Source organism: Theropithecus gelada, chromosome X (genome assembly GCF_003255815.1).
Source record: "Theropithecus gelada isolate Dixy chromosome X, Tgel_1.0, whole genome shotgun sequence".
Lineage (NCBI taxonomy): Eukaryota > Metazoa > Chordata > Mammalia > Primates > Cercopithecidae > Theropithecus > Theropithecus gelada.
The window spans coordinates 152,618,250-152,632,928 of record NC_037689.1 but is presented as its reverse complement, the minus strand read 5'-3'; the positions used below and the strand labels follow the sequence as shown (position 1 = coordinate 152,632,928).

Below are 14,679 nucleotides of genomic sequence, written 5' to 3'. Positions count from 1 at the left end.
GTGATTTTATACACCTTCCCCAAGTCGTTGGCTATGTCTGAAGATATATGTGATTGTCACAACTGAGGGGTAGGGAATGCTATAGGCATCTAGTAGGTAGAGTCCAGAAATGACTCTAAACATCCTACAATGCACAGAACAACACCCTGTAACTAAGAGTTATTTGGCCCCAAATGGCCCCTGAGGTTGAGAAATTCTGTCCCAGTGATAAGAGCATAGCAGATACCTCCAATCTAGCTCCTTCACCTACATTTCAATTACTTCTTCCATAACCAACAGAAGGAATTAAGCACTAAAATTCAAAATATTTCTTTTTTATTTTAGTCATCGTATTTTTCAAAGTCGCTTGGTAGCACTAATATCTTTAATTGCTAAATTTGTATGGTTACCGAAAATCTAAAACAACGCATTTTAAACTCTATATTTAGAGCAGTAAAAAACTGAGCTATTGGAACTTGGAGAAAATTGGCAATTTTTAAAACATTCATAAATAAAAATTGTACTGTACTTTTTCAAGTACAAAAAACTGCGAGAACTTGTTTTACTCATTTCAGAAGACAAAAACCCAACACTCATCATTATTTGATATTTGCCAATAACCTTGGAGGTGCTGTGGCATTGCTTTCTAAGGAAGATAAATTATGATGCCAGTCTCTCTGCACCAAAAAACAATTCTGAACCTGGCATAGCACTAAAGCCCGGCAGTATGACATGGTAGAAAAAAACAAGATTACTCTTTCCATTTCACAATCATGTGCATTTGTTGTTGCTGTCAGCATGTATTTTTCTGTCATCCCCACACCCTCAATTTCTTTGTAGAGAATTATCTCCTTTGGATATGGTCTAAAGGAACCAGGCCCTCTCCTAGCCAAAGAGCAGGTGTGCTAGCCAAGTCAGGCCAATCCAGTACATATTTCTTCCATGATATTTGCATCTCAAGCAAAGTGACAAAAATGTTAACAATATCCTGATTCATTTGCTTCAGTGGTGGCAACCTGAATAGACTGTTTTTACTGCAAGATCCTCCTTTTAGTTCTATTTCCTTGAGACCTCAAAGTGTTTTGCATCAGTTTCTTTTTTATGTCTCTCGAGCCTGCATTACAGAAATATCAGTTATCGTTCTGCTATCTATTTTACCTCCCTTTCAAGTTCCCAACCCTCAAATTATTTTTGTTTGTCCAAATCATTACCAACAGAGTGCTTCGTTCCTGGTGCTCTACAAGGACTATTGAGGCCACGTCAAAAGAAATAAAACCCTCCATTGTTTGCAGATACAGCTATTTTGGGGAAACCTTGTTTCCCAGGAGTAAAGAAACAGTTACAAGCCTCCCACACATGTGGTAAGAAAAACAAGGTACCACTACCATTTAACAAATTACTGTAGAATAAACTATAATAGTATAAATTATATTTTACAATACTGTATTGCATTATTCAGTTTACAAGTTTTGACACCTAAGTTTCTCTCTTGACCATTACAATAATCCTGTGAGGTAGGTATTAATATAATTCTCATTTTATACAAGAGCAAAGGTTCAGAAAGAAGTAATCTGCTCAAGGTTACACAGCTAGTAAGTGGTTTGGCTCCATAACTGTGAGATATCAGGTGTAGAGCCAAACCACTGTGAGATATCCTATATGGAACCTGTGAGATATGTGAGATATGATATCTTACTTATATCTCAGAGTGAGGGCAGGGCCAGAGGTAAATATTAGGAGCTGTATCAATTGGGGTTGTTAGGTGCAAGCAGTAGAGGCCAATCCTAGCTGACTGAACAGAAAGGGAGTTTATTAAAAGGACAGTAGAGATCTCATAGAAGTTGTTTAAGGGAATGTAGAACCTGGCTCAGCTATACCTAAGAAAAATGCCTCAAATCACACCTTAGAATTCTCTGATTAGATACAAAAATTAGCTGGGCATGGTGGCGCGTACCTGTACTACCAGCTACTCAGGAGGCTGAGGCAGGAGAATCACTTGAACCAGGTGGAGCTTGCAGTGAGCCGAGATCGTGCCACTGCACTCCAGCCTGGCAACAGAGCGAGACTCTGTCTCAAAAAAAAAAAAAGTCTGATTAGAAAAATGATTACACCACTGCCACCAGAAAGAGAAATCTTCTTATATCTTTAGTTTCCAAGTCAATCTGGCACAGACACATCTGATTGAGGGAGCTTAGGTTATGTGGCCACTGCCTAGCTGTAATGCAGATTAGGCAAGTTAGCATCTAGAATTTTCATCCCTTGTAGTAGGAGGTACATTTTGCTTCCCACCAAAACCCATGAGGTGGGGTAATTTTGCATTCATAGAAAGGGATTAATATTTTGGGCAGCCAAAACAGTTGGCAATATCCAAAATAATCTAAGCTGTGATGTCTCAATTTCAAAATACACCCTTCACTGACTTAAAATGTTAAAGTCCCACCTAACCCAACATAGCTATCCCTTATATTTTTTCCAGCATTATTGAGGTATAATTGACAAATCAAATCATATATATCCAAGGTATACAGATTTGATATATGTATACTTTGTGCAATAATTACCACAATCAAATTTATTAACATATCTGTCATCATCATAGTTACCATGTTGTGTGTGCATGTGCTAAGTGCATTTAAGTGTGTAAGGACACTTATAATCTGTTCTCTTACCAAATTTCAAATATTAACTGCAGCCACCATGCTGTACATTAGATCATCAGAACTTATTCATCCTGTAACTGAAAGAGAAATACCATATGATCTCATGTGTGGCATCTCACCATTTCCCCCACTCTCCAGTCCCTGGCAAACACTATTCTACTCTCTGCTTCTATAAGTTCATCCTTTCTAGATTCCACATGTGAGATCATATGGTATTTCTCTTTCTGTGCCTGAATTACTCATTTAGCCTAGTGCCCTCTAGGTTCATCCATGTTGTCACAAAGAGCCATAAACTTGTGTCAACATTAAGGTGGTTTCCTTATTTTGGCTATTGTGAAAAATGGAGCAAGGAACATGGGAATGTAGATATCTCCTTGAGATTCTGGTTTTATTTTCTTTGGATGTATACCCAGCAGTGGGATTGCTGGATCATATGGTAGTTCTGTTTTTAATATTTTGAGGAAACCCCTTACTGTTTTCCACAGAGACTATATCAATTTATGTTTCTATCATTTGTACAAGGACCCCCTTTTCTCTGCATCCTCACCAACACTTGTCTTTTGATAATAGTCATTGTAATGAGTATGATCTCATTGTGGTTTTAATTTGAGTTTTTCTGATGATTACTGATTTTGTGCATTTTTCATATACCTGTTGGCTATTTTACATCTTATTTGGAAAAATGTCTATGAAGTCTTTTGCCCATTGTTTGATTGGGTTATTAGTTTTTTGTGGGGTTTCTGTTATTGAGTTATGTGAGTACCTTACATATTTTGGATATTAACCCCTTATCAGATACATAGTTCACAAATATTTTCTCCCATTCTGTAGGTTGCCTTTTAATTTTATTGATTTTTTTCCTTTGCTGTGCAGAAGCATTTTAGATAAAGTCTCATTTGTTCATTTTTGCTTTTGTTACCTGTGCTTTTGATGTCAAATCTACCTTTAATATATCTTAAAATATGCTAACATTTGCCCTAAAAAGTAGATTATATGTATCCCACTAATATTCATAGAATAGGGGAAATCCCCAAACAATAGGTTGATATAGGATGGTGATAACTGTTGTGTATAGTTGGAAAAGAAGAGGGAATAGGACAAAATCCTAAGGAATATTATCACTGAAGGGACTTGCAGAGAAAAAGAAACTTTCAAAGGGGACTAAGGAGAGATAAGTGAAGCAGGAAGAAAATGAGAAGAATGTGGTGTGATAGCATAGAGAAAGAAGACAATTACGTATTTAAATTATGGAGTTAATATAATAGCAGAGAGTCTAGGGTAATTCATTTAACCTTCATTAATCTTCTTTACTCATTCTCAAACAGCAAACTTTCTCCAACAATTTTTTATTGTATTTCATTTTTATATATTTTTGGAGATATAATTTTTGTACCCTAAAACATCAATTTTAAAATAAAAATTCCAGGGGGCGGTTCCAAGATGGCCAAATAGGAACAGCTCCAGGCTACAGCTCCCAGCATGAGTGACAGAAGATGAGCAATTTCTGCATTTCCAACTGAGGTACCGGGTTCATCTCACTGGGGCATGTCGGACAGTGGGTGCAGGACAGTGGGGGCAGCCCAGCAAGCCAGAGTTGAAGCAGTGTGAGACATTGCCTCACCCAGGAAGTGCAAGGGGTAAGGGAATTCCCTTTCCTAGCCAAGGGAAACCATGACACACAGCACCTGGAAAATCGGGTCACTCCCATCCTAATACTGCGCTTTTCCAAGGGTCTTAGCAAACGACACACCAGGAGATTATATCCCGCGCCTGGCTCAGAGGGTCCCACGCCCATGGGGCCTCCCTCATTGCTAGCACAGCAGTCTGAGATCTAACTGCAAGGTGGAAGTGAGACTGGGGGAGGGTCGCCCACCATTACTGAGGCTTGAGTAAGTAAACAAAGCGGCAGGGAAGCTCGAACTGGGTGGAGCCCACCACACCTCAAGGAGGCCTGCCTGCCTCTGTAGACTCCACCTCTGGGGACAGGGCATAGCCAAACAAAAGGCAGCAGAAACCTCTGCAGATTTAAATGTCCCTGTCTGACAGCTTTGAAGAGAGTAGTGGTTCTCCGAGCATGGAGTTTGAGATCTGAGAACGGAAAGACTGCCTCCTCAAGTGGGTCCCTGACCCCCGAGTAGCCTAACTGGGAGGCACCCCCCAGTAGGGGCAGACTGACACCTCACACAGTCGGGTACCCTTCTGAGACAAAGCTTCCAGAGGAACGATCAGGCAGCAACATTTGCTGTTCAGCAATATTCACTCTTCTGCAGCCTCCACTGCTGATACCCAGGCAAACAGGGTCTGGAGTGGACCTCCAGTAAACTCCAACACACCTGCAGCTGAGGGTCCTGACTGTTAGAAGGAAAACTAACAAACAGAAAGGACATCCACACCAAAACCCCATCTGTACATCACCATCATCAAAGACCAAAGGTAGATAAAACCACAGAGATGGGGAAAAAATAGAGCAGAAAAGCTCAAAATTCTAAAAATCAGAGTGCCTCTCCCCCTCCAAAGGAATGCAGCTCCTCGCCAGCAATGGAACAAAGCTGGATGGAGAATGATTTTGACGAGTTGAGAGAAGGCTTCAGATGACCAAACTTCTCTGAGCTAAAGGAGGAAGTTCAAACCCATCACAAAGAAGCTAAAAACCTTGAAAAAAGATTAGACGAATGGCTAACTAGAATAACCAATGCAGAGAAGTCCTTAAATGACCTGATAGAGCTGAAAACCATGGTATGAGAACTATGTGACAAATGCACAAGCTTCAGTAAACGATTTGATCAACTGGAAGAAAGAATATAAGTGATTGAAGATCAAATGAATGAAATGAAGTGAGAAGAGAAGTTCAGAGAAAAGAGAGTAAAAATAAATGAACAAAACCTCCAAGAAATATGGGATTATGTGAAAAGACCAAATCTATGTCTGATTGGTGTACCTGAAAGTGATGAGGAGAACAGAACCAAGTTGGAAAACACTCTGCAGGATATTATCCAGGAGAACTTCCCCAACCTAGCAAGGCAGGCCAACATTCAAACTCAGGAAATACAGACAATGCCACAAAGATACTCCTTGAAAAGAGCAACTCCAAGACACATAATTGTCAGATTCACCAAAGTTGAAATGAAGGAAAAAATGTTAAGGGCAGCCAGAGAGAAAGGTCGGGTTACCCACAAAGGGAAGCCCATCAGACTAACAGCAGATCTCTTCACAGAAACTCTACAAGCCAGAGGAGAGTGGGGGCCAATATTCAACATTCTTAAAGAAAAGAATTTTAAACCCAGAATTTCATATCCAGCCAAACTAAGTTTCATAAGTGAAGGAGAAATAAAATCCTTTACAGACAAGCAAATACTGAAAGATTTTGTCACCACCAGGCCTGCCCTACAAGAGCTCCTGAAGGAAGCACTAAACATGGAAAGGAACAATCAGCATCAGCCACTGCAAAAACATGCCAAATTGTAAAGACCATCAATGCTAGGAAGAAACTGCATCAACTGACGAGCAAAATAACCAGCTAACATCATAATGACAGGATCAAATTCACACATAACAATAATAACCTTAAAAGTAAATGGGCTAAATGATCCAATTAAAAGACACAGACTGGCAAATTGGATAAAGAGTCAAGACCCACCAATGTGCTGTATTCAGGAGACCCATCTCACATGCAGAGATACACATAGGCTCAAAATAAAGGGATGGAGGAAGATCTACCAAGCAAATGGAAAACAAAAAAAGGCAGGGGTTGCAATCCTAGTCTCTGATAAAACAGACTTTAAACTAACAAAGATCAAAAGAGACAAAGAAGGCCATTACATAATGGTAAAGGAATCAACAAGAAGAGCTAACTATCCTAAATATATATGTACCCAATACAGGAGCACCCAGATTCATAAAGGAACTCCTTAGAGACCTGCAAAGAGACTTAGACTCCCACACAATAATAGTGGGAGACTTTAACACCCACTGTCAACATTAGACAGATCAACGAGACAGAAAGTTAACAAGGATATCCAGGAATTGAACTCAGCTCTGCACCAAGCAGACCTAATAGACATCTACAGAACTCTCCACCCCAAATCAACAGAATATACATTCTTCTCAGCACCACATTGCACTTATTCCAAAATTGACCACATAGTTGGAAGTAAAGCACTCCTCAGCAAATGTAAAAGAAAAGAACAGAAATTATAACAAACTGTCTCTCAGACCACAGTGCAATCAAACTAGAACTCAGGATTAAGAAACTCACTCAAAACTGCTCAACTACATGGAAACTGAACAACCTGCTCCTAAATGACTACTGGGTACATAACAAAATGAAGGCAGAAATAAAGATGTTCTTTGAAACCAATGAGAACAAAGATACAACATACCAGAATCTCTGGGACACATTTAAAGCAATGTGTAGAGAGAAATTTATAGCACTAAATGCCCACAAGAGAAAGCAGGAAAGATCTAAAATTGACACCCTAACATCACAATTAAAAGAACTAGAGAAGCAAGAGTAAACACATTCAAAAGTTAGCAGAAGGCAAGTAATAACTAAGATCAGAGCAGAACTGAAGGAGATAGAGACACAAAAAACCCTTCAAAAAATCAATGAATCTAGGAGCTGGTTTTTTGAAAAGATCAACAAAATTGATAGACTGCTAGCAAGACTAATAAAGAAGAAAAGAGAGAAGAATCAAATAGACGCAATAAAAAATGATAAAGGGGATATCACCACCGACCCCACAGAAATACAAACTACCTTCAGAGAACACTATAAACACTTCTATGCAAATAAACTAGAAAACCTAGAAGAAATGGATAAATTCCTGGACACGTACACTCTCCCAAGACTAAACCAGGAAGAAGTTGAATCCCTGAATAGACCAGTAAGAGGCCCTGAAATTGAGGTAATAATCAATAGCCTACCAACCAAAGAAAGTCCAGGACCAGACGGATTCACAGCCGAATTCTACCAGAGGTACAAGAAGGAGCTGGTACCATTCCTTCTGAAACTATTCCAATCAATAGAAAAAGAGGGTATCCTCCCTAAGTCATTTTATGAGGCCAATGTCATCCTGATACCAAATCCTGGCAGAGACACACACAAAAAAAGAGAATTTTAGACCAATATCCCTGATGAACATCGATGCAAAAATCCTCAATAAAATACTGGCAAACTGAATCCAGTAGCACATCAAAAAGTGTATCCACCATGATCAAGTGGGCTTCATCTCTGGGATGCAAGGTTGGTTCAACATACACAAATCAATAAACATAATCCAGCCTATAAAAAGAACTAAAGACAAAAACCACATGATTATCTCAATAGTGCAGAAAAGGCCTTCGACAAAATTCAACAGCCCTTCATGCTAAAAACTCTCAATAAATTCGGTATTGATGGAACGTATCTCAAAACAATAGCTATTTATGACAAACCCACAGCCAATATCATACCGAATGGGTAAAAACTGGAAAAATTCCCTTTGAAAACTGGCACAAGACAGGAATGCCCTCTCTCACCTCTCCTATTCAATATAGTGTTGGAAGTTCTGGCCAGGGTAATCAGGCACGAGAGAGAAATAAAGGGTATACATTTAAGTCTTTAATTCATCTTGAGTTATTTTTTGTGTATGGTGTAAGGAAGGGGTTCAGTTTCAATCTTTTGCATGTGGTTAGCCAGTTATCTTAACACCATTTATTGAATAGGAAATCCTTTCCCCGTTGCTTGTTTTTGTCAGGTTTGTCAAAGATCAGATGATTGTAGGTGTGTGACCTTATTTCTGGGCTCTCTATTTTGTTCCATTTGTCTATGTGTCTGTTTTTGTATGAGTACCATGCTGTTTTGGTTACTGTAGCTCTATAGTATAGTTTGAAGTCAGGTAACGTGATGCCTCTAGCTTTGTTCTTTTTGCTTAGGATTGCCTTGGCTATTTGGGCTCCTTTTTTATTCCACTTGAATTTTAAAACAGTTTTTTCTAGTTCTTTGGAGAATGTCACTGGTAGTTTGATAAGAATAGCATTGGATTTATGAATTGCTTTGAGCAGTATGGCCATTTTAACTATATTAATTCTTCCTATCTATGAGCATGGAATGTTTTTCAGTGTTTTGTTTGTGTCATCTCTGATTTATTTGAGCAGTGTTTTGTAATTCTCATTGTAGAACTCTTTTCACCTCCCTAGTTAGCTGTGTCCCTAGGTATTTTATGATTTTTGTGGCAACTGTGAATGGATTTGTATTCCTGATTTGGCTCTTGGCTTGGCTGCTGTTAGTATATAGGAATGCTATTGATTTTTGTACATTGATTTTGTATCCTGATACTTTGCCAAAGTTATCACCTGAAGGAGCTTTGGGGCTGAGACTATGAGGTTTTCTAGATATAGAATCATGTCGTCTACCAACAGGGATAGTTTGACTTCCTCTCTTCCAATTTTCTTTATTTCTTTCTCCTGCCTGATTGCTCTGGCCAGGACTTCCAATACTATGTGAATAAGAGTGGTGAGAGAGGGCATACTTGTCTTGTGCCAGTTTCTCAAGGGGAATGTTTTCAGCTTTTGCCCATTCAGTATAATGTTGGCTGTGGGTTTGTCATAGATAGATATTATTTTGAGATATTTTCCTTCAATACCTAGTTTATTGATAGTTTTTTTTTTAACATAAAGGGTGTTGAATTTTATCAAAAGCCTTTTCTGCATCTATTGAGATAATCATGTGGTTTTTGTCTTTAGTTTGGTTTATGTGATGAATCACATTTGTTGATTTATATATGTTGAATTAACCTTGCATCCCAAGGATAAAGCCTGCTTGATGGATTAACTTCTTTGATGTGTTGCTGGATTTGGTTTGAAGTATTTTGTTGAGGATTTTTGCATCGATGTTCATCAAAGATATTGACCTGAAGTGATTAGTGACTCAATTTCTTAATTCATTATTGGTACGTTCAGATTTCCAACTTCTTCATGATTCAATCTTGGTTGGTTATATGTTTCTAAGAATTTATCCATTTTTTCTAGATTATCCAATTTGTTGAAATATAGTTGTTTCTTGTAGTCTCTTATGATCCTTTGAATTTCTGTGTGATTACTTGTAATGTCTCCTTTTTCATTTCTGATTTCATTTATTTGAGTCTTCTCTCATTTTTTAGTTAGCCTATGTGATGGTTAATACTGATTGTCTACTTGATTGGATTGAAGGATGCCAAGTATTGATCCTGGGTGTGTCTGTGTGGGTATTGCCAAAGGAGACTAACATTTGAGTCAGTGGACTGGGAAAGACAGACCCACCCTTAATCTGGGTGGGCACCATCTAATCAGTTGCCAGCGTTGTCCGGAGCTGCGCGCCCCGGCCATAGCAAATAATAATTAATGATTAAACGCCCGAGCTCTATTCCTTTCCACCTTCTACCTCCTCCCTAGATTTGCTGTTTCTCTTTTGTATCAATACCCCATAAAAGATGGCGCTCTTCCTGTTTTTTCTTCACCTGTTTTTCCCCCGCGCTGCGAAAATTGTTACTTTGTAGCGCAGGCCCCATCCTGCGCCCGGGAAAATTACCAACTGACAGCGCAGGCGCAACATGACGTCCGACCAGAGAAACCAATACCTACCTAGCCACACCCTCCGCGATGAGATCATCTCCGCCTCTGGCCCAACCCCTTCCCCTCCAAGTGTATATAAGGCATTGCATTACCGCCATTAAACGAGACTTGATCAGAGCACTGTCTTGTCTCCATNGTGAGAGCTTAACAATGGGTACACATGGACATATAGAATAATAGACATTGGAGACTACAAAAGGTGGAGGGTGGGAAGTTGACAAGGGTTGAAAAATTACCTATTGGGTGCAATGTTCACTATTCAGGTGAATGGTACACTAAAAGCCCAGACTCCACTACGATGCAATATATGCATGTAAGAAATCTGCACTTGTACCCTCTAAATCCATTTTTAAAATGGAAAAAAAATCGCCGTAGGATACCACTTCATAGCCGCTGGAATGACTATTATAAGCAAACAAAGCAAAGAGCAAGCAAGTTTTCGTAGGGCCCTGGTGGGAGGTGTTTTCATCATTGGGGCAGGTCCCTCATGGGTGGTTTGGTGCCGCTCTCATAGTAATGAGTGAGTTCTCCCTCTGAATTCATGCAAGAGCTGGTTGTTTAAAAGACTGTGGCATGTCCCCCCACCACTTTCTCTCTTCCTCCCACTTTCATCATGTGAGATGCATGCTCCCACTCTACCTTCTGCCATGATTGGAAGCATCCTGAGGCTCTAACCTGAAGCAGATGCTGGCACCATGCTTTCTGTACAGCCTGCGGAATCATGAGCCAATTAAACCTCTTTTCTCTATAAATTACTCAGCCTCAAGTATTTCTTTATAACAAAGCAAAAATGGACTAACACAACATTTATATGAAATATCTAGAATAGGCAAATCCATAGGCACAGAATGTAGATTACTGGTTGTCTGATGCTGGGAGTGGTAATGAAGACTGACTGCAAATGGTCAAGGAAGATGTCACTGACGTGATGCAAGTGTTCTAAAATTAGATTGTAGTGATGGTTGCACCACCCAATAAATTTATAAAATCACTTTAAATACATGAATTTTAGGGCACGCTAATTATCCTAAACATGTTTTTAAACACATTCAGCATCAAGAAAACAAAAGAGAACATTCATCTCTTTACTTTGCCAATGTATTAGGGATCACACAGAGGTCATTAGGCTGTTTGTTGTTGTTGCTGTGGTGGTGGTGGTGACAGTAAGGGTTGTGGTTTTCTCATGAGTCGAAGGTCAAGCAACCATTTGGTCTTTTAAAATAAAAATTTTAAAATCAATTAAAAAAGAATGTTGCTGGCTTGAAATCTGGAGTGGCCATAGGGGCAAAGAGAAGTGGATGGATTTTTTAAATATTCAAGATGTAGAAGTGACAAGATTTTGTAGTGGTTAGATATAGGGAGTGGGGAAAGGTGAGGAGGCCTCAGACTGAGTATGCTTAAAGTTGAATTCCTGTTGTCCTCCCGAACTGGCTGTCCTCCCGTGCTGCCAATCTCAGTGAATGGATCAGCATCCTGGCACAGAGTTGACATTCATTGATTGCCTTTGGAGTGAACGAACAGAGTATGAAATAGGGCTAAATAAATGAATAGAGTAAAAATAGGGCTAAACGAGGCAGACATCAGGTCCTGCCAAATAGCCAGTAGAAAACTCACCCTTAAGGTTGGCTCAGTAGATGTCCAGCACAATTTTCTTCTCACTTTTCAAACCATTTGGGGAATCATGAGGTCTTTCTCTCGTCCAGAAGAACACTCACCTACATATCAGTCACTCCTTCCCTAGAAGCTACAGGTATGGAGCAGGCTGAGTTCTTTCAAGGGTTTCTTATCCTGTAAATCTTTACACAGGGCAATGGCAGGTGCATGTACAGCCCATATGAGCATGGGGGATGCTTAGTGTTAGAGAAAGGGGACCACAGTGGTGCCCAACTGATGGATCTGCATTCTGTTTTGCTCCAAGCAGGAAGAGACTCTTCCCAACAAAGAGGTTTGTTGATCCCAGGGTCCTACTCCCAGACCCTGGAGGCATCAGATACAGCTGTCAGAAACATTGCAGACACAGAGTGATCCATTTGACTGGTTTTGCTGCTGTTCCCAGGGTTGACAAGCAGAAATACAGAACAAATGGTGGTTCCTGAAACAGACGCCAAAACAAGGAAGTGATCTGTTCCAGTCCAAGCTTCCAAGAAATAAAGAACTAGGTGGGGCACGCTAAACAAGCCCCCAGACTCAACCACCCCAGTGAACATTCCCTGGTTGTAGAGAGAAGTGAAATTTGCAACCCAGAACAGAAATCTGGCTGTGTGAGCAGTAGAATTGGGGGTGGAAACATTTAATAAAGTACAATTTTTTAACCCTCTTTTAGACAGTATCATTGGATAAACATCCTTTTCAATAATAAAAATCCAAGTCATTTCTGGCCCTTTTCCTGGAAATGCTTTCAAGTTACAGGAACACCAATAAGAGGCCCTTTTCTGGGCATGGAGCCCAGGACTCAAAGGGAGGCTCTAGAGAACATCTGGTCTGCTTGATATATAGAAGCTAGCACTGCATGTGTGTGTTTGTGTGCATGTGTTTCTCCTATGCTGACTCATGGCATTGAAGCCTCTCTGGAAACACCCCCACCCTTCTAGCCAGCCAGTTTATACACAGCCCTTTGGCTCCTCCTTGATTTAAATGTTGGGTCAGGAGGAAGAAGGAAAACGAATTCAAGAGCTGCACTTAAGCATCTAGAATTTTCTGCGTCACACCTCTTGAGAGAAGAGACTGGCTCCAGGTCTGACTCAGTCCACTACAAACTAGACTCTCTTCTTAAAGCACCAACATTACTTGAGTCTTTGGATAAAATTGAGAAAAGAGTCTACAAGTATTGTGGACTCTACAGGAGGCAGGAGGCTGACAACTGGCAGTAAAGACAAAGATGTCAGGCCTGAGGCCCAGCACTCAAGTGGACCCTGAGATTGAGCTTTTTGTAAAGGTAAGTTTTCCAGCTATAATAACTGCATGTAGAATATATTAGTTTTTGACACTGAAGTCCAATGTTTTTTAAAAATTCTCCACATTTGGGCTAGAGATAGGAAAAAATGTTGTGATTATTTTCCTACTCTGAGTTCTCGAAAAATGCCCGGGTATGTGACTGTTCTTAGATGACAACAGGAAAAGAGAACTCTTCTGAAAAAGGCAAGGTGATATGGTGGAAAAGCACTAGACTGGTTTGTAGTGAGCAACTAACTTATATTCGCAATGGCTTCCTATATAACCTTAGAAAAATCCCTCCCTCTCTCCAGACCTTTGTTTCTCCATCTATACAATGAAGGAGCATGACAAGATGATCCTTAAGGGCTTTCCAAGTCTCAGAATCTGTGTTTTATGAGATAGGTTTTGAAAGGCCTGACTGGGTGGAGGGGAGGGTGGAGAATGACCTGAGAACTCCATTCCCACACATAGCCCAGACAGAACTTCCTAAACTTCTACAATGGACAAACATCACAGCAGGGTCACATGGACGCTGTGGGAGAAAAAAACCAGGAGTCTATGTGCTTGTTATGTGAGGAGGGGGACATTTTAGAATGCTCTGCTTCTTCTTTTTGGTCTGCCATGGAGTTTTTTGGTTTTTTTTTTAACATGTCTTAACTTTTCAGAAAAGCACTTTGGAAAACCCCTAAATCAAGAGAAAGGAACATGTGTTTCCAAATTAGCTCATCAAGGAAGAAAAACTTATATGGGTTATTCCCAGTAAAAATTAAATAGTTACTAAATCCTTGCTTGCATTAACTGTTTAGCTTTTCCCTTTATTTTCATTGACTATTGGAAGTATTCAGGATAATAAGAACAATAACAAACTCATATTGTGCCTGGCTCTTTTCTAAACACTTTACATATGTTACCTAATTTAGTCCTAACAACTTAGGAGATGGGTTGTTATTAACGGTGCTTATATATTACTAGCATCATCAGTAGTAGTAGTGATAGTAGTAGTTATTACTACTTCATTACAACTTTTAGTTATTACAATATTATAATGTTGTTCTCATCATTTCTAGATAGGTAAACTAAGGCAATAAAGTTTAAGTAACTTGCCTCTAAAACTATACAACTTCCTGATGGCTTACAAAGACATAAAATGAGATGTACTCACCAAATGTTAAGTTAAATACCTATTGGCAAAAGTATGTGTTTACAGCCATTTAGATTATTTAACAGTTTGTCACATATATACACCAAGGACATCACCAACCTGTCTTTTCAAAATTGTGAGAGAAAGACCCTTGAATTCCTGCAGTGCTAGGTAACGCGATTAAGTGTTTGCTAAACTATCGGGCATAAGAGCGACTTCTCCTATCTCTGGGTTGTAGCAAAACATATAACTGCTCAGATAGGATATAAATGAGCTGTAATTTCCTAGCTAGCTTTTTACATTTACCAATTCCAAATCAGAAGTAATGTCTCTTCACTGGGTAACTAAAGTGTTCCCTTTGTACGAACTGTTAAT

At 39.6% G+C, this 14,679-nt stretch overlaps 1 protein-coding gene across 1 annotated transcript in view; it reads left to right on the top strand.

The window, feature by feature from the left end:
* The first annotated feature begins 12,719 nt into the window (after positions 1 to 12,719).
* Positions 12,720 to 14,679, top strand: part of CLIC2 (chloride intracellular channel 2) — a 34,074-nt gene continuing 32,114 nt past the window's right edge. Inside the window, exon 1 of the mRNA XM_025372401.1 lies at positions 12,720 to 13,164. Within this exon, the coding sequence (XP_025228186.1) occupies positions 13,108 to 13,164 (57 nt within the window). The 5' untranslated portion in view covers positions 12,720 to 13,107. The remainder of the gene's footprint in view (positions 13,165 to 14,679) is intronic.